Raw genomic sequence first — 18,223 nt, forward strand, 5'->3', positions numbered from 1 at the left:
TTAAGAAATAAACATTAAACATCACATAAAAATATACCATTAAGCAGCAGACACATAATATCATATGTTATACAGTATATATAAAATATAATTAGCAATACCTCATATACATCCTCTCTTGCAGATTTGCTTTCCCCACCTTTCTTCTCCATTTTAGCTTTTTCAATAATACCCGCATATATTTTAAATATTACAAAGTATATCTACAAGTATGATAGACACAATATATGATATATTATACAGTATATGATGTATATCATTTTAGTTTCTTGGTGATCTATTTGAAGTTCTCTCTATATTTTCTCCTTTCTCTCCACTTATTTTTTCCCTTTTAGTTTCCTTCTCTTTTGATTTATTTTCTTCTTTTCTTGTTCCATTCGTATTCAGTCTCTTCCTTTTCCTTGATATAAATTTGTACTTTCACATAATGTAAAATTTGCTACAAAATTAAAATACAACGTAAAATATGCGCACAAACATTGTTATCTAATATTATGTTAAATATACAAGAGTATATAATGATATATTTTAATTAAAAACAATTTAAGTCACAGTAAGATTTAGAAATTAACTTCCAATATATGAAAATCAAAGCAAATTTGATGAAATATAATAAGTATATATTAGAAATTATTAAATTATTTGAAATATATGAAAAACAATGCAAAACAAAAGAAAATGACGTGATATATATACTTGACTGACTTTAAATAGAAGTATTGTAAGGAAAAATTTATCGAAAAGTTTCACCGACATACTATATTTCGCAATTTCATACACATAATTAATAATATGAAACGAATATGCACTCATCGGAAAAATTTGATGGAGATGAATGAAATAAGAAAGAATGGACGGAGAGAGATCGTAAAGTGATAAAGATCAGATAGAGTGAAATTTTTTTAAACAAAATCACCAAAAGAAAAATAATTAAGAGGTAATTTTGATTATAATATTATCACAATAGAATTAATCACAAACCATATTTACATAGATATCTAATAAATGAAAATCTTTATCACATATAATGATTCACTTACTTATTTCATTTTTTTTTATTTTTTTAATATATTATTAATAATAAAGATGGGTAGTTTGATGTTTTGAGCTCTATATTTGTTAAAATTAAAGCTCAACATTTATGAAAAATTTGGTAATATTAGATCTAACTTGTAACCAAGATTAAAGCCTCTAATTTTTATGGTAGAAAATTTGAGAGCATAATTTTTAGGGGTCTTTTAAAAAATATAACAAAGCGGCAAAATATTTACACTATATAGAACAATTTTAAAAATGGAAAAAGCTCACAGGACCACAATGGAAAATACCAAAAAAAATGCTCTGTCAACAACGCGTGTAATATATTTGGTATACGATCGTTTAGATTTGGCTATTGTTTGGTATACGATCGTTTACATTTAATTATTGTTTGGTACACGATCATTTAGATTTGGTCATTTTTTTTTTCAAAATTTGGTAGACCATCGTTTAGATTTGGCTAAAAGATTTTTTTCAAGGTACACGATCATTTATATTTGTTTACACAATCGTTTATTTTTTTAAGACTTTTGATACACGTTTAAATTTGGGTAAACGATTTTTTTACGATTTTTTTCAAGATTCGATCTTTTAGATTTGGTTACCCTAAATCTAAACGACGACGTAAAAAAGAGGAGGAAAAGAAAAAAATACGATGCACGCAACGAAAAAAGAAAAAGGACGCAACGAAAAAAGAAAAAGGATAAAAAGAAATCAAATTTGGATGGTAAAAAAAGAAGAAAAAAGAAGAAAGATGATTCGCAACGAAAAAGAAAGAGAAAAAAAGATGGAAGAACAAACGTGAAATATTAAAAAATAACTAAGTTTATAGTATTTTGTCCCACGAACCGTAAATATTTTAATAGTTTGTTATATTGATTTAGTAAGTTAGAGATGTGATTGGATAATTTAGTATGAGATTTTCAGACGCAGCAAGTGTCGTCTTGGGTGGAAAAGCCAAGACGGCAGCAGCATCAGCATTTGAGATTTAAAAATGAAGCCTCGGCTTAGTTTGGTGTCAACGCAACGCCGATCTTAAAATATACAAATCCAACTCAACAGACCATCATGCTCAAGCTCATTCCAATCATCCATCTGTATCTCTCTCCAGATTCCAACAATGACGTTTTATCCCTTCATCCGAAGAGCTATTTCCTCTAAGTTCTTCTCTGTTCACAAATCACATCTTCTTCGCTCTCCCTCAACCTTCCATCATGCACTTACTCGCATTAACCATTCCCCTTCTTCTTCGTATTCTTCCTTGCCCTCGTACATGCGTGCTGCTGTGTTTTCCGAGCCCAATAAGCCACTCACCATTCAAGAATTCCACATGCCCCGTCCCAAAGCTGGAGAAGTCCTCATCAAAATCAAGGGTTTCCCCCCCTTTTCTTCGTTCTCTTTCTAATTGTGCTTTTCCGGGATTTACAAACTCTGAATCCTCAAGAACTTCATTATTTTTTTTTTGTTGTTGTTATTTAGACATTTTCTTCTGCATGTGAACCCTTTCTTGTTTTCTTTTCACATATTCTGATCGCGGGAGTGATTAATTTTTAGTTTACTCTTCAACTTCCACTTACTTTTTCTTTAATGACATTACATTTTCAAATGCAGCTTGTGGAGTTTGCCACTCTGATCTGCACGTTATCAAGGGCGAGATTCCATTCCCTAGCCCTTGTGTAGTTGGCCATGAGATTACTGGTGAAGTTGTCGAACATGGACCTCTCACGGACAGGAAAACTATAGAAAGGTTTTGTTCTCTTAATGATTTTTATGATAGTTATTATTTAGATGTGATTTTGCATGAATGAAAAGAAATATTTCAAGTTCTTTCTCATTGCAGATAATTTAAGATAGTTAAGCAAGCTTTTGGTTATCTGCTACAATTAAGGGGAATAATGAACAAACTTATATGTGCAAGAATGGTTGACTAAAAGGGGAGTTGCAAGTTTATTCGTTATGTTTTCCTGGTGTTTCAGACTTCCAATTGGGGCTCATGTTGTAGGAGCTTTCATCATGCCTTGTGGAAACTGTTCCTACTGTTCCAAGGTTAGTACTATTTGCATGCTTTTGGTTCTCTTCAGTTTGTCTTTTATAATCTTTCAATCTTGATTCTTTCTTTTTGAAATGCCTGCTGACAATATCCGTGATAAAACATGTGGAGAACTAATTTGATTACTGAATTGGAGAAAGGGCCATGATGATCTATGTGAAGATTTCTTTGCTTTTAATCGGGCCAAAGGAACACTTTATGACGGTGAAACTCGGTTGTTCCTTCACAGGGATGGTAATACATGTTATTATTATAGAACCTATCAAACATTATATCTTTATCATTCTTGTTTTAGCTGCATAAAAATTGGTGAGTCAACACCAGGGTGAAGCTTTAACCTGAGCTAATTCAAAACATTGTATGGATGGTTCATTTTGAAATTATCACTATAAAGAATGTAGTTTCAGTTATCTTTTGTGGGATGGATGGATCATTTAGGAATTATCAATATTAAAGCTTTCCTGTTGGATTTCATTAATCCAATGACAAGGTCTTGTTTCAGTTTCAAAAAAGCTTCCCTGTTGGTGTTTATTTTCCAATTTCTTTGATAGTTACTGCTAATGATACTATAATAATCTGTGGGATTTTTTAAAGTGTTTGCAGATTTCTTGTCATATTTTTCTTTTTGGTTCTCTTTATGTTTTTTGAGCTATTTCCTTCCCAAGTGTACTTTTTTTAGTTCTTGGAAGTTTGTACTTCTCCTTTTGTTTTTAATATTATCATGTATTTTTGGGACCGTTTCTTGATTTGTGTGTGTGATCCTTGCACAGGGGCATGCTAATCTTCTCTGTATTGTTCCAATTTTATCGGATGTCCCCGAAGAAACTTAATATTGTCATGTTTCTTTTTCAAAATAATACTAATAATAAAGATGTAAGGGTTATTTGTGCAATTTTTCTTAAGAGTTGAATGAAATAACATTTTGTTCGATACCTAGATTGGTATAGGGTAGGGGTATAAAGGTAATTAGTTTTGTGGTAGTTAGATGATTATAAATAGGAAGTTGGGGAGAGAGGGGGGGGGGGGGGGGGAGGTTGGTGAAGGAAAGGACTGCCTTACTCCTTGAGAGATAGGAGAAGCAGAAGGATCAGGTAATCTAGTTCTTGCTATTATTCTTGTTTTCTTTTGTTATTTTCCAGATTGTCGAGTGTTGATCCTCGTTTGGATTCTGTTACTGTTTGGTTATTTTGTTGTTGGTTTAAGCGGCCAGTTCTTGGTTCTTAAGTCTGGTTTTCAGTCTTTGTTTGTAATTTTTCTTGAAAGAAATTAATAGATGTTTAAGGAACTAGTTGGTATCCTAACATTTGGTATCAAAGCATCAAACCTGGGAAAACAGAGGAAATGGTGAAGAAGATGGAAGAAACTTTGAGGTCCTTGGCAGAGGAGATTGATCAGTTTAGGGTTCAAATGGAGAAAAACCAACAGTTGTTGTTGAAGTGCATTGAAATGATTTCGAAGAAAAAAACGACGATGAGAGAAACAGAAGAGTCGCTAATGAAATATATGGAAGATATGATACTTGAGAAATCTACAACAAAGAGAGCAATAGAAGGTTCATTCAGCCGAACAAAGACGAGTGAGAATAAGGTAGAGGAAGCTGAAGCTTCGATACTTGAAATAATTAAGGAATCGAAGACGAGCAAGAAAATTATTGAGCATCAAGCTGAGAAACAACAACAGATACCGTGTATGGAAAGCTTGGCGAAGGAAAAAAATGCAATGAGTGAAGGAAGCACAGCATCGGCAAGTCAAATATCGAGGATGAAGAAGAAATACAAGAGCAAAAGACTTCCTTTCCAATCAGTAAAGGAAGAACTTACCTGCGGACGACTCTTAAAAATCAAACAGAAAAAAAGGGACGAAGATTGGCAAGAACAAGAAGGATCAGTGAGACTTGAAACGAAGACTCGAGTGAAGAAAAAGTTGTTGCTAAAGGAAGCTGAAAATGGTTGGATGCGATGGAAAAGGAAGATGCCAGAATTTTTCGAGATTTGACGGGAAAAGAAGAGGTCGGCAGCTGTCTAGTTGCGAAGGAAAAAGAAAACACCGGTAAGTGACAATTGACGATGGTCTGAGAGGGTGATTTGGAATTGGTGTAAATCGCGTGGAGAAGAAGAAGAAATCGCTCACTTGAAGCTAACGGTGTGGTAGAAGGTGATAGGAAAGAAGGTTAGGGCAAGAGAAATGAACCCTAAAATCTTGGGTCTTACTATTTCAAATGGGCTTCAACTTAGTTTAAATAAAACAGTGGAGGCCCATCATGCTGTAGATGAAGTGGGTGGTGATTAAAAAAAAAAAAGAAAAAAGAAGGGGGGTTCAATTTTGTGATCATATTTGTAAGCACACCTTGAGGACAAGGTGTTTTTGAAGGATCGGGTAATGTTAGATACCTGGATTGGTATAGGGCAGGGGTATAAAGGTAATTAGATATGTGGTAGTTAGATGATTATAAATAGGAAGTTGAGGAGGGGGGGGGGGGTGGGAGGTTGGTGAAGGAAAGGACTGCCTTACTCCTTGAGAGATAGGAGAAGCAGAAGGATCAGGTTATCTAGTTCTTGCTATTTTTCTTGTTTTCTTTTGTTATTTTCCAGATTGTCGAGTAAGGATTATATTACTGTTTGGTTATTTTGTTGTTGGTTTAAACGGCCAGTTCTTGGTTCTTAAGTCTGGTTTTCAGTCTTTGTTTGTAATTTTTCTTGAAAGAAATTAATAGAAGTTTAAGGAACCAGTTGGTATCCTAACACATTTCTTGTAGGGTAATTGGTTAGATTTTGTTTTGACAGTGTATGTAGAAGCTAGCTTCTGATTTATTTGAATTTAATTCAGAAAATTCACATGCTTGTAAAGAATGGTACTGAAGTTGATTAATTATAAACAAACATTTTTCTTGCCTCTCCTGTGTGAGAAATTTATATACGTTTCTTGCAACCTCGATTGTTGTTCAATTTGATTTTAATCTCAGCGCTTTCCTTTCTGGTTGGAGTTAAAATGTGTATACAATTGAATGTCACAATTTTAGGTTGATGATGAGTTTAATTTGTGTAGGCAAACCCATATATATGTATAGTATGGGTGGCCTTGCTGAATATTGTGTCACTCCAGCGCATGGAGTATCAATTTTACCAAAATCATTACCATACACGGAGTCAGCAATTCTAGGATGTGCAGTTTTTACTGCATATGGTGCCATGGCCCATGCCGCTGAAGTCTGCCCTGGGGATTCCATTGCTATTATTGGAATTGGAGGTGTAGGTTCAAGGTAAACCATTTCATTCTTTGTTGTATTCTGTGGGAGGTGTTGGGTGGCCAAAAGTTGGGCTCTTATTTCTCATTACCAATTGTAGTGGATGAGATCAAATAGACAACATATATGTTTTATTATATTTATCATATTTAGTAATGTTATTATTTTTATTATCATTATTTCAATATCTATGAATGTTTTAGTCAACTTATGTGCACCTCGGCTAATCGCACGGAACAACCGACCTGACCCTATAACATTTGGATTTAAAGAAAATATATTGTATTTTTAGTACATGTAATGGTTGCTATACAACCCACACCTAGTTGAGGAGATACATGTAAGACCTGCAATTATCCATACTCAAGCAATTCCCTTTTTACGCCAAGGAGTAGAGGGAGTACGTTTCTGTTATAGATGTGGGGACCATTGGAGTTATGAATGAGGGGCCGACGTGGAGGTTTATAGGGGGTTTTGAGGAAGAAATTGGGGGTGTGGGTTATTTGAGCTGAGACAAGTGGTTGTACTTGTCTTGAAGTTATATCAATATATCGTGTTATCAGGGTGTGTATTACCTGTTTTTCTTATTTGTTGGGCATTATTGCATGCAGGATTACAATAGATGTCTATTAGTAAAGATATAGTACTAATTAAATAGGCACTTTTGGTTATAAATTGAGAGTGGGGGTTTGTGAGAGGTCATATTTTGGTGAATCAATCCGAAGGCTATTGATATTATAATTTTTAATTTCTTTTGATAATGCAATATAATCTTTGTTTCTCCTCTTGTTTGTACTTGGGATCCAAAAACATTCTTTCAGAGGGGCATGCACGGGCTAGTGCCTTTGCTTTCTTTCCGGTATTTGTTTTACTTCGAATATAGCTAGTGTACAACAAGGTCTACTTCTCCAAATTGTACGTTAAAGGCTTAAGGGGAAGTCTTCCGTCAATCAATTATTTTGTTAGAACTCTAACTTTGGTATAGCTTTTCTCTTTATTTCAATATGAATATAGAATCCGAATTGAATGAATATCAATTCGGTAATACAACTTTTGTTGATCTCCTCTCAAGATTCAACAGCCAAACTTTACATGAAAACCATAACCGTCTTTTCCCGCCTAACAACTGGTATTTATACTACCTAACTAACTGACTTACCTCCCCCCCACTCTTTACACGTGTGTTTTATTCCTCATCCTATAGACAAACTTAATGGGAGGTCTAACATTACTCCCCCCTTTCAAATTCACCTTGTCCTCAAGGTGAAAAGTTGGATACAGCCGTTGTATCTCTTCATAACTCTCCCACGAAGCTTCATGTTCAGGCAGTTCTTTCCAACGAATCAAGACTTCCCAACCACCAGCACTGTTCTTCTGATACCCCAGCGTTTCCTCCGGTTGTGCTTGCCATTCTAGATTTTCATTGACATATTATATAGTTGGTTGCACCCCTGCCTTATCTCCCAAAAACTTCTTTTAACTGTGAAACATGGAAAATTGGGTGAATAGAGGTACTTGCTGGTAAATCCAGTTTATATGCCACTGTTCCAACTCTTTCCAAAAACGCGTAGGGCCCAAAATATTTGGGCGATAATTTCTCATTTCGTTTTTTTCTTAATGGGAGTTGTCTATACAACCGAATCTTCAAGAAAACAAAATCACCAACGTTATACTCCACATGTCTTCTTTTACAATCGGCATATTGTTTCATTTGCTACTGGGCTAACAAAAGGTGATCACGTAGTGCTGCCAAAACTGTATCCCTTTCTCTCAACTGCTCCTCCTACGTTGAATTAGATGTGGCACCTTCCCCATATGATAATAACGAAGGAGGCTTATGCCCATACAACACCTGAAAAGGAGAAACTCCCAGCGACCTCTGAAAGGTAGTATTGTACCAAAATTCCGCCCACGGTAGCCACGATACCATTCTTTTGGTTTCTCACTACAAAAACATCGTAGGTAAGTTTCCAACCCCTTGTTAACTACTTCCGTTTGGCCATTAGACTGTGGATGATAGGCAATGCTTTTATTTAACTTCGTGCCGGCCAATCTAAATAGTTCCTTCCAAAAGTGGCTGGGAAAAATCTTGTCTCTATGAGAAACAATGGATGAAGGAAAATCGTGCAATCGAACTATCTCCTTTACAAACAAATCCGCAACCGTTTTGGCTGTATAAGGATGCTTCAGTGGTAGGAAATGACCATACTTACTCAATCGGTCAACCACTACTAATACCACTTCAAATCCTTTTGCTTTTGGTAATCCTTCAACAAAGTCCATGGAAATATCACTCTAGACTTGTTGTGGAATTTCCAAAGGTACCAACAAGCCAACCGGAGATAATGCCAAAGTCTTATTACGTTGACATATTTACAAAGTCTTCACAGTGTCTCTACACATCAGCTTTTATCCCTTGCCAGTACAATTCGCCTGCCATTCTTTTATATGTTCGTAAGAAACCAGAATGTCCACCAACAACTAAGTCATAAAAAGTGTTTAACATTGCTGGAATTAATGACGAGGTTTTTGATAGGACCAATCGATCCTTATAATGCAGCATCCCATTCTTCACTGAAAAGTTATTGTTCTTCTGCTTACTGTCGTTTTTCCCTTTAGTGACTAACATATGAAGTTTCTCATCCTTTTCCACTTCTTCTTTAATAGTTTTTAGATCAACTAGGATTGGAGCAGAGATCCACAAAGCATCAGCTGCTCTTTTTGAGACCAGGTTTATACACCACTTCAAATGAATATCCAAGTAACTTGGCTACCCATTTCTGGTATTGTGGTTGAACCACTCTTTGCTCTAAGAGAAACTTTAGTGATTTTTGATCTGTTTTAACAATAAACCTTGTCCCTAACAAGTATGGACGCCAACGCTGGACAGCAAGAACCACAGCCATCAATTCTCTTTCATAGGCTGGTTTTGCTCTATCCCTCATGGCTAACGTATGGCTGTAAAAAGCAATTGACCTTTTCAACTGTGTCAGTATAGCACCAACTCCAAAACCCGATGCATTTGTTTCGATCTCAAAGGGCTGATCGATATTTGGAAGAGCTAATATTGGTAGAGATAACATAGCTTTCTTTAACTTTTCAAAAGCTTCTTCAACTTCTTTATTCCACTTGAATCCCCCTTTTTAAGTAGCTGAGTTAATGGGGCTGCTATGAACTCGTAGTGCTGCACAAATCTTCTGTAATATCCGGTTAAACCGAGGAATCCACAAACTTGTCTAACATTCGTCGGTACCGGCCAGTCAGCTATGGATCTGATTTTTTCCGGATCAACTTCCACTCCTCTAGATATTATATGCCCCAAATATTCAATTTTCAGCTGAGCAAAGCTACATTTATTTTTATTAGCATATAATGCATGATGCCTCAAAGTTGAGACAACCTTTTCCATATGACTCACATGCTCCTTCTCATTCTTGCCGTAAACCAATATGTCATCAAAGAATACTAGAACAAACTTTCTCAAATAAGGTTTGAAAATAGTATTCATCAAAGCTTGAAAAGTGGCCGGCGCATTTGTCAATCCAAAGAGCATGACAAGAAACTCATAATGTCCTTCATGCATTCTAAAAGCTGTCTTGTGAATATCTTGCTCCACCATCCTTATTTAATGATATCCAGATTTAAGATCAATTTTTAAAAATAAGCTGGCTCCGTTTAACTCATCGAAAAGTTCCTCTACCACCGGAATCGGAAACTTATCGGGCACAGTAGCATTGTTGACCGCTCGGTAGTCTACACAAAAGCGTAACTACCATCCTTTTTCTTAACCAGGAGTACCGGGCTGGAAAAAGGGCTTTTACTCGGTCGTATAACTCCTGAAGTCAGCATTTCTTCAACCAATTTCTCCATTTCTTCCTTCCGGTGAAAGCCATATCTGTATGGTCTTACGTTAATCGGATCAGTCCCCTCTTTAAGATGAATGTGATGTTCAATTTCTCTCCTTGGGGGAAGTTTTTCCGGCCACTCAAAGACATCCTCATACTGTTTAAGAACCATCTGCACCAGATCAGATTCATAGAGAGGAGTTTTAGTCATACAACGTTCTGAATATTCAGTATTTCTTACTTCTATTGCTCTGCATTCAATTAAAAATCCCTCATCTTGATCTCCCCAGGATCTAAACATGCCCTTTAGACTAATCCAAGCGTTAGTTAGACTAGGATCGCCTTTGATACATATCTGTTGTCCATTTCCGTGATGGTAAAAGTCAAAATTTTCCAACCCACCACTGTAACTCCCAAGGAATGGAGCCATTGCATCCCTAAAATAGCATCCACCCTCCCAGTTTAAGAGGCAAAAAATCCTCTTTCAATGTCCCATCTGCTAGTTGAATTTCAACGTCTTTACAAACGCCCTTACCTTGGATGGCTGTGCCAAAGCCTAGGATAACTCCGTAATGGGCTGTTTCCTTGGTTGCTATCTGCAAGGATTTAACTAGCTTCTCCGAAATGAAATTGTGCGTGGCTCCGCAGTCAATCATAATGATTATCTCCATGTCCCGTAATTTTCCCCTTACTTTCATAGTGCCAGGACCATTTAAACCAACAACAGAGTTGATAGACAACTCTACAAAAGCCTTGTTATCATCTTTCTCCTCTAACATTGTCAGTCCCTTCTCTGTTGGCTCATTTTCCTCAACTATCTCATATTCTTCATTTTCACCAACCACTACAAACATTCTTAGCTCACGTAACTCCTTCATTTTACACTTATGGTCGGCTGAATATTTCTCGTTGCATCTAAAACAGAGTCCTTTCTTCTTTCGGGCTTGGAATTCCGCGTTCGGTAACCGTCGTGAATTCGTTTCTTTTCTAACTTCATTAGCATTTGAACTTCTCAAGGTTATCGTTCGAATAGGGAACGTAGTATTTCCATTATTTTCGGACAGAGTATTTTCCTTGGTAGACTTGCTGGAGGGTATAGTTTGAGGAGGATATTTGCCGCTAGAAAATCCATTCAAACTTGCCTCATTCCTGATTAATTCTCTGTTTTTAACAAACTGAGCAACCTGCATCACTTAGCTAACCCTTTCAGATGACAGAAAGCGACCGCGACCCTTATCCATGGAAATAACCCGTTCATGAACGTATCTTCAACTACTTTTTCTTGTACATCAGATAAAGGAGCAACAAGTTTATCAAAAAGATTACCATATTCTTCTACGATGGTTTCATGTTTGATACGAAGAAATTTTCCCAAAATCGTTACATCTTTACTTGATCTAAATCGTATTAGTAATCTTTCTTTCAAATTCATCCAACTGAGGAATTTTTCTCTTTCCTCTTGCGAACGATACCAGTTCAAAGCTGGTCCGTCGAAGCTTATCGTCGATACTAACATTTTTTCCAATTCAGTGAGTTTATGAATTTGAAAATGCCTTTCCACGCAAAATAACCATGAATCCGGATTATCTCCTGTGAATACTGACATTTCCACCTTTTTGAATTTGCTCCTGTCCGCTGCAACATCATCGATATAGGATTTCCTCTCATTTCGGCATTCCCCAAAATTTGGTCCAACTTGGCCAATTTGCTCGACGTTGCTTTGTTCTCATTCCCTTTTGCTGACGCAGACTCGCACGCAGCTGATTCTGTCGTTTGTTCGCTGATTGCTGATCGCTCCTTTCCCATCGACTCCATCATTAGCAGAAGCATCTGTTGCTGCTTCTTCGACTTTGATCGCATTCCAAGTTCTTAACAATATCGTTTAAACTCGATTCAACCACTGGCATTTTACTTATCTCTTTCTTCATCACGGCGATCTCCTGCTCGATCAATTCTAACCTTTCTTCGATCTGCGTCTGTACCATTATTTCTCCAGAATTGTTGCTCTGATACCAAAATGTTAGAACTCTAAATTTGGTGTAGCTTTTCTCTTTATTTCAATATGAATATAGAATCCAATTTCAATTCGGTAATACAACTTCTGTTGATCTCAAGATTCAACAGCCAAACTTTACATGAAAACCATAACTGTCTTTTCCTGCCTAACAACTACTATTTATACTACCTAACTAACCGACTTACCTCCCCCCACTCTTTACACGTGTGTCTTATTCCTCCTCCTATAGAGAAACTTAATGGGAGGTCTAACATATTTCTCCTTCTGGATCTAATATAACTTAATTTAAGGGGTTTTAGCTCTTCTCCTCCTATGGAACCTGTCCCTCTTCACATATTCACGTTTCTTGATTCCGGTGGAGATTTTGAAATAAGTTTGAGTAGTATTGCTTGAATATCCTTATCTTGTGGACTTATTTCCTGATGCTTTTGTGGCATCATTTAAAGATGATGTCCAGGATAATTTGACTGTGACTTCTCAACCTCTATCGCTAGTGTAATTCCTTCCTCTATTTCTTCAAAGTTTTCATCTTTCATTAAGGCTTGTAAGATACAACTAAAAGAAATTTACACTTTATCATCTCTTGTAAACTTCTAAGAAGTTGAGGCAGCTTGTTTGTCAATCAGAGTTGGATTTTTGCTTTGAACATTAGTGATCGTGGAGTACTTTCTTTGGGGTTGCTTTTTAATGGTTGACTGGTTTCTTGTTGATTGTTTTTCGAAGTTTTAAGTGCTGGTGGTTTAATATCACTTGTGGGGCTTTGTTTTCGTTCTTTTGTGGAAGGTTTTAAAGTGTTAGGAGAAAGTTTCTTTTCAGGTTTCTTGCTGCTGGTTCTTCAAAAGCTTCTTTCATTGGATTTTTAGTTCGTACATCATCTAAGAGTTTTTAGCTTGCTCTTTGTTGGTTGGTCCTTGTTTTCTGGGTTTCTTAGGTAGTTTAGTGGTAGCATTTGTTATTCAGTAGCTGAAGAAGCCATGTTAGTCGAAGTTGTTCGAAAGTTTTTCTCTATTTAGTTGTATTTTGTTGTTTGTATCATTTCTTTTTCTCCTTTTGGGAGCTTGTACTCCTAATTGTTTTTTCCTTTTCCTTACGTCAATGAAAAGTTGTTTCTTGTTAGAAAAGGAACAAAAAGCTTAAAAGGGGAAATCCATTTTGGAGTGGTGCTAACTGTAGGCAGAATGGCCCTTTAGGATTTTAGAACATACTCGACGTTCCTGAACTGAATGGTTGGGGCCTTGCAAATGCTGGAACCGGAGTTTATGATTCTTCTGTTTATCTGAGGATTTACTTGTTAGAAATTTTACTAGCCAACAACTTGCTAGTTCTTGATGCAGAAATATAGAAAAAGAGTTTACAAAGGATTATTGGCTCAGGATGACGCTATTTTGTGGTTCTCATTTAGCTTAGATGGTCTCCCATTTTTGGAGGTGGTCAATGACTCCCTTGCTAGGCCTTTCGATGTGAAGGAAATTAAATGGGTCATGGGTGATGAATCATATGGACTCCAACAAAGCACATAGTCCTGATGGTTCCACTTTGTTTTCTGGGAATAGTCTGGTGAATTTAGCCATTTATGAAATTTTCCCTTTCTATAAAAAATGAAACATATTTTCCCTCATCCCTAAGCAGAGCAACATGACAAGAACATGAGGATGTGTAATTTCTATACGAGTTGAAATATGTATATGTATGTAAATTTAGTAATTCAGAACAATTAAAACCTAAATTTAATATAAAAGTAGTGAGAGGTGTGGACCTCCCTCTATCCCTCCACAACTGTATCATATTAAATCCATTGAACACCAATGGCCCTGTCATAGCAATGTCTCAATTGCTCTAACCACATTAAATTACTCATTGATTTGGCATTCCGCTTGCTATCCATTACATTTCCAAATATTTAAGAAATGTGATTCTGTAATGAATACTTCTGTTATGATTGAATATATCTTTCAAATAATATCTACAAAATGAAACAGGTTTTGTAGCTTGAGAATGCTGAACACAGTATGTAAAGGATAAAAGAAAAAAGAAAAAGAAAAAGAAAGATTGCAAAGCTAATAAAGAAAACAAATTGAATGATGGGCATTTTGGTGAAAGTCAGCATTCGTATCTGAATTTTTAAGATTTGACATTTAAACAAAATTTTTAAGGAGGCATTTAGCCCAGAAGTCTTCCCAATTTCCAATCTGGTGTTTTTTCCCCTCCTTTTTGTAACATTATATTTCTGATTTCTCCAGTTGCTTGCAGATAGCAAGGGCCTTTGGTGCTTCTTATATTATTGCCGTTGATGTTCAGGATGATAAACTGCTAAAAGCGAAGACAATTGGTGCTACACATACCATTAATTCTCATAAAGAAGACGCTATTGAAAAGATAAGAGTATGTACTTTATCCCTTGATAAAAGATTCCAAGATTTTGCCCAAGAACAGGTTATATCCTATGTAGGCTAAATTATACAAAATGACCTTGAAGTTTGCACATTGTGTCAAAAAGACTCCTAAACTTTAAAAAATACACTTAATTTCAATAAGAGTTAAAAAATACCATTGTTGTTAGTTTCCAACCCTTGTTTTGGATGGAGTTTTGTTTCAAAAATATCCTTCAACTTAATAAAAGTTAAAAAGTACCCTTACTTTTTATATATGAACAGAAACCGTTAATATTTTATTACATAAATGCCTATATACTTTCAAAAATTGCATTAGTACCTTAAAAAAAAAAAGAAGGAAAATTATTGTAAATGACAGAACTACCGAAAATATTTACATAATATAGCAAAATTTTAGATTCTATTGATGGATAGAAGTTAACGTTAGGATGAACTTATATCAGTTGAGGATTTAGAATCTGAAATTCACTATATTGTGTAAATATTTGGGTTCATTTTGTTATTTTTGAAAATGATATAAATAAAAAATAAATAAAATGATATAAATAAAGAATAAATAAAAGTAAATAAATGTAAAAATGCTTTTACAGTTGATCTCTTGGAATTTTATGCTTTAACTCGAAGTTTTGGTTTATATTTTGTTGTGACAAAATTGGTATAAGAATTAGACAAATGAGAGCAAAATATAGCGTGTATAGAAGAAAAAGATGCTACCTATATAATTTGTTTCAAACTTGGTTCTTTTCCAAGTTGAAAAAACTTCAAACAAATTGTCATTATATTGATGGTAGGAGCATTTCTTTTATAGAAGTTCAAGGATATTTGAAATCAGTATTGTTCCTATATTGGCAGTGATGGTATTTTTGAAACAAAACACTAATTGTTTCCATTCAAAACTAACAACAAAGGTCTTTTGAATTGTTTTTGTAAGTTTAAGGGTATTTTTGAAACTTTTGGAAGTTTAAGAATATTCTTGATACAAAGTATAAAGTTCAGGGTATTTGGTATAATTTAGTCTTGCATGTATCATCATGCACCATGGGTGTTGAATTTTGTATATTAATATTGAAATTAGCAAAATTTTACAAATGTGATTGGAAGATTAAATGGACGCGAACAGACCTAACAAAAGAAAGAAATAGTAAAGAAGAAACACTGGAAAGGAAAATATAGATAAGGAAAAGTAAAAGAAATCTATAACAGAAATAAACCATAATTTACTTTAACACCTCTCACTCAAACTCAAATTGGTCTAACTCAAGGTGGTAGAGTAATGGCAAAGTTGAGTTTGTGAAGTGACGAAATGAATCGAATAGATGAAATTGAAGGTGGCAGATCACAAAAATTGAAACAAATTTTTGAATCAAATAATGACAGATCTGGGCTGCAAACAAAAACCCACGAAGAACTAATACACGAAAAACTTTTGGGCGGGAGACAGGTTGAAACTGAAAAACAAAGGACTAGAACGCAAAATCAACTAAGCAGTGAACCAAATTGAACCAGACTGGTCTAAAAGCTAAAAGCGAAGACAAGTAGTGGCACCACATGTCTTCGCGTTTAGCAATTTATGAGTATTAATGGTACAATTTTTAGAAGAAAACAAATGATAGACTCGAAAATGCCAAACAGACGAGGCATGGGTCTATCCACCAATTCGTTTTCCTTAAAATTTCGGCTTATAGGATATTTGAAAGTTAAAGATTCTTTAAATTTTTGTTTATGCAACTGGAGGTCTTTTTTTTTTTTTTCTTTTTTCTTTTTTCTTTTTTGGAATTCTATATTGCTGCAATATAAGTGACTGAGGTGGTGACAGGAAATAACGGGAGGAATGGGAGTGGACATTGCTGTGGAGGCATTGGGAAGGCCACAGACGTTCATGCAGTGTACTCAAAGTGTGAAGGATGGAGGTAAAGCTGTAATGATTGGACTTGCTCAAGCTGGTTCTGTAGGCGAGATTGATATTAACCGCCTTGTTCGTAGAAAGGTCCGCCTTTTCTTCTTTTGTTAATGTTCTCTCCCTTGGGTCGCATTGATGCACGTTTCTTCAGCATCGATTTTCTATTTCTCCAATTTAATTTGAGTATGTGGCGGTCTAACTTTGGTATTGTGCCAACAAGCAAATGCTTTTATTTACACTGTTAGGCTGTCTATTGTTAGTATGTATGCTAGGTAGAGAAAAATGGGGAACTGTATGAAGTGTTTGGTTAATATGTATGCTAGGAGGGGAAAAATGGGGAATCGAGTAAAGTAGTTATGTTAGAATGGTGCCTCATATAGGTGTAGAAAAGGGGTAGTGAAAGGGTATCTGTTATTTTGTGAAGAGTAGCAATTTATATTCTTGCTACAGATTGCAATTGTAGCTCTAACTTTCTATATTCATGCTGTATTTTCATCGTTTATAAAAACATATGTTTAACGAGGCTCCATGAACTGGAAGTTTTTGCCTCTTATCTCTTTATGTACATTATGAGCTGAGTTTGTTAACAATGTTTTACTTCAAATAAATGCGAGTTGGTGCAGATAAAAGTGATTGGGTCTTATGGAGGAAGAGCAAGGCAGGATCTGCCCAAGTTGGTTAAACTGGCAGAATCAGGGATTTTCAATCTTAGTGATGCAGTTTCTCGAAAGTACAAGTTTGAGGATTCAAACCAAGCATTTCAAGACCTCAATGAAGGAAAAATCATCGGTCGAGCTGTTATAGAGATTGCCTAATTGCTTCACTGTCACCAAATCATCACTTATCTTGTGATACTGTCTATTCAAATAAATAATATGTTACTTTCAAATAAGTCTGTATTTTCCACGTGCCTAAAATGTGGAACTTGTCTTGGCTTCCAAACATTTTTCTTTCTAGTTGTGTTTTGTACATATTTAAGGAAAACTTCGTGAATCAAACCCCTCTGAACTTTAGTTTGATTCGTCAAATCCGTTTGATTCCACTGAATACTTCTCCAATTTTTATGGGCAGATGAAAAGTTTGGTGTCCAGAAGTTTAGTGAGTTTATGATAGAACACCACAGTAATGTGTTCTTATTCAATTGATATTAGTAAAAGGGGATATAATGGAGAATTGATCATCAGAAAAAAACAATGGAAATGTAAAACAAAATACGAATTCCCTCCATCTCTGTTTGTCCTTTCTTTCAAGGATGGAACAGAACCCTCAACAAAATGACCTCCCCTCTCTCCTAAGAACTTTAGTGAGTGCTGATCTGTTCTTACATCAAACTTCCTTTCAAGTAAATAAGGTCTTTATCTTTTTACTGTTAGTACCACTATCATTAACTTCCTTTCATACATTGGTTTTGCTCGATCCCTCATTGCAAGTGTATGACCGTAGCATGGTATAGGCCTCTTGGTTAGGATTAATACAACTCCCACTCCATATCTTAAAGCATGCGTCTCTATTTTGAAGGGTAGATTAAAATTAGGTATAACTAACATAGACAGTATCATCATGGTGTTTTATAGTTTCTTAAATGTCTCCTATGTTTCATCTGTCCATTTAAAAGCTTCCAACTTAGGTAACTGCGTCAAAGGAGCAGCATGGTTCCATAATTTTGCATAAAACATCTGTAATAACCAGTCAGACTTAGGAATCCCCTTACTTCTCTTACATTCGTAGGGATAGGC

The 18,223-nt window shown here is 35.5% G+C and overlaps 1 protein-coding gene and 1 non-coding gene across 2 annotated transcripts; one reads left to right on the forward strand and one right to left on the reverse strand.

The window, feature by feature from the left end:
• The first annotated feature begins 1,977 nt into the window (after window positions 1-1,977).
• On the forward strand, window positions 1,978-17,515 carry LOC103491279 (uncharacterized). The gene is made up of 8 exons (XM_008451165.3): window positions 1,978-2,411; window positions 2,650-2,785; window positions 3,015-3,084; window positions 3,229-3,322; window positions 6,134-6,347; window positions 14,435-14,576; window positions 16,404-16,574; window positions 17,111-17,515. Exons 1-8 carry the CDS (start codon window positions 2,159-2,161, stop codon window positions 17,300-17,302), a joined length of 1,272 nt encoding a protein of 423 aa, XP_008449387.1. The 5' UTR covers window positions 1,978-2,158; the 3' UTR covers window positions 17,303-17,515.
• Window positions 3,813-3,914, reverse strand: LOC127150780 (U6 spliceosomal RNA). The gene has a single exon (XR_007823360.1). It is a non-coding gene; the product is annotated as a U6 spliceosomal RNA (small nuclear RNA).
• Window positions 17,516-18,223: the final 708 nt, after the last annotated feature.

Source organism: Cucumis melo, chromosome 8, assembly GCF_025177605.1.
Source record: "Cucumis melo cultivar AY chromosome 8, USDA_Cmelo_AY_1.0, whole genome shotgun sequence".
Lineage (NCBI taxonomy): Eukaryota > Viridiplantae > Streptophyta > Magnoliopsida > Cucurbitales > Cucurbitaceae > Cucumis > Cucumis melo.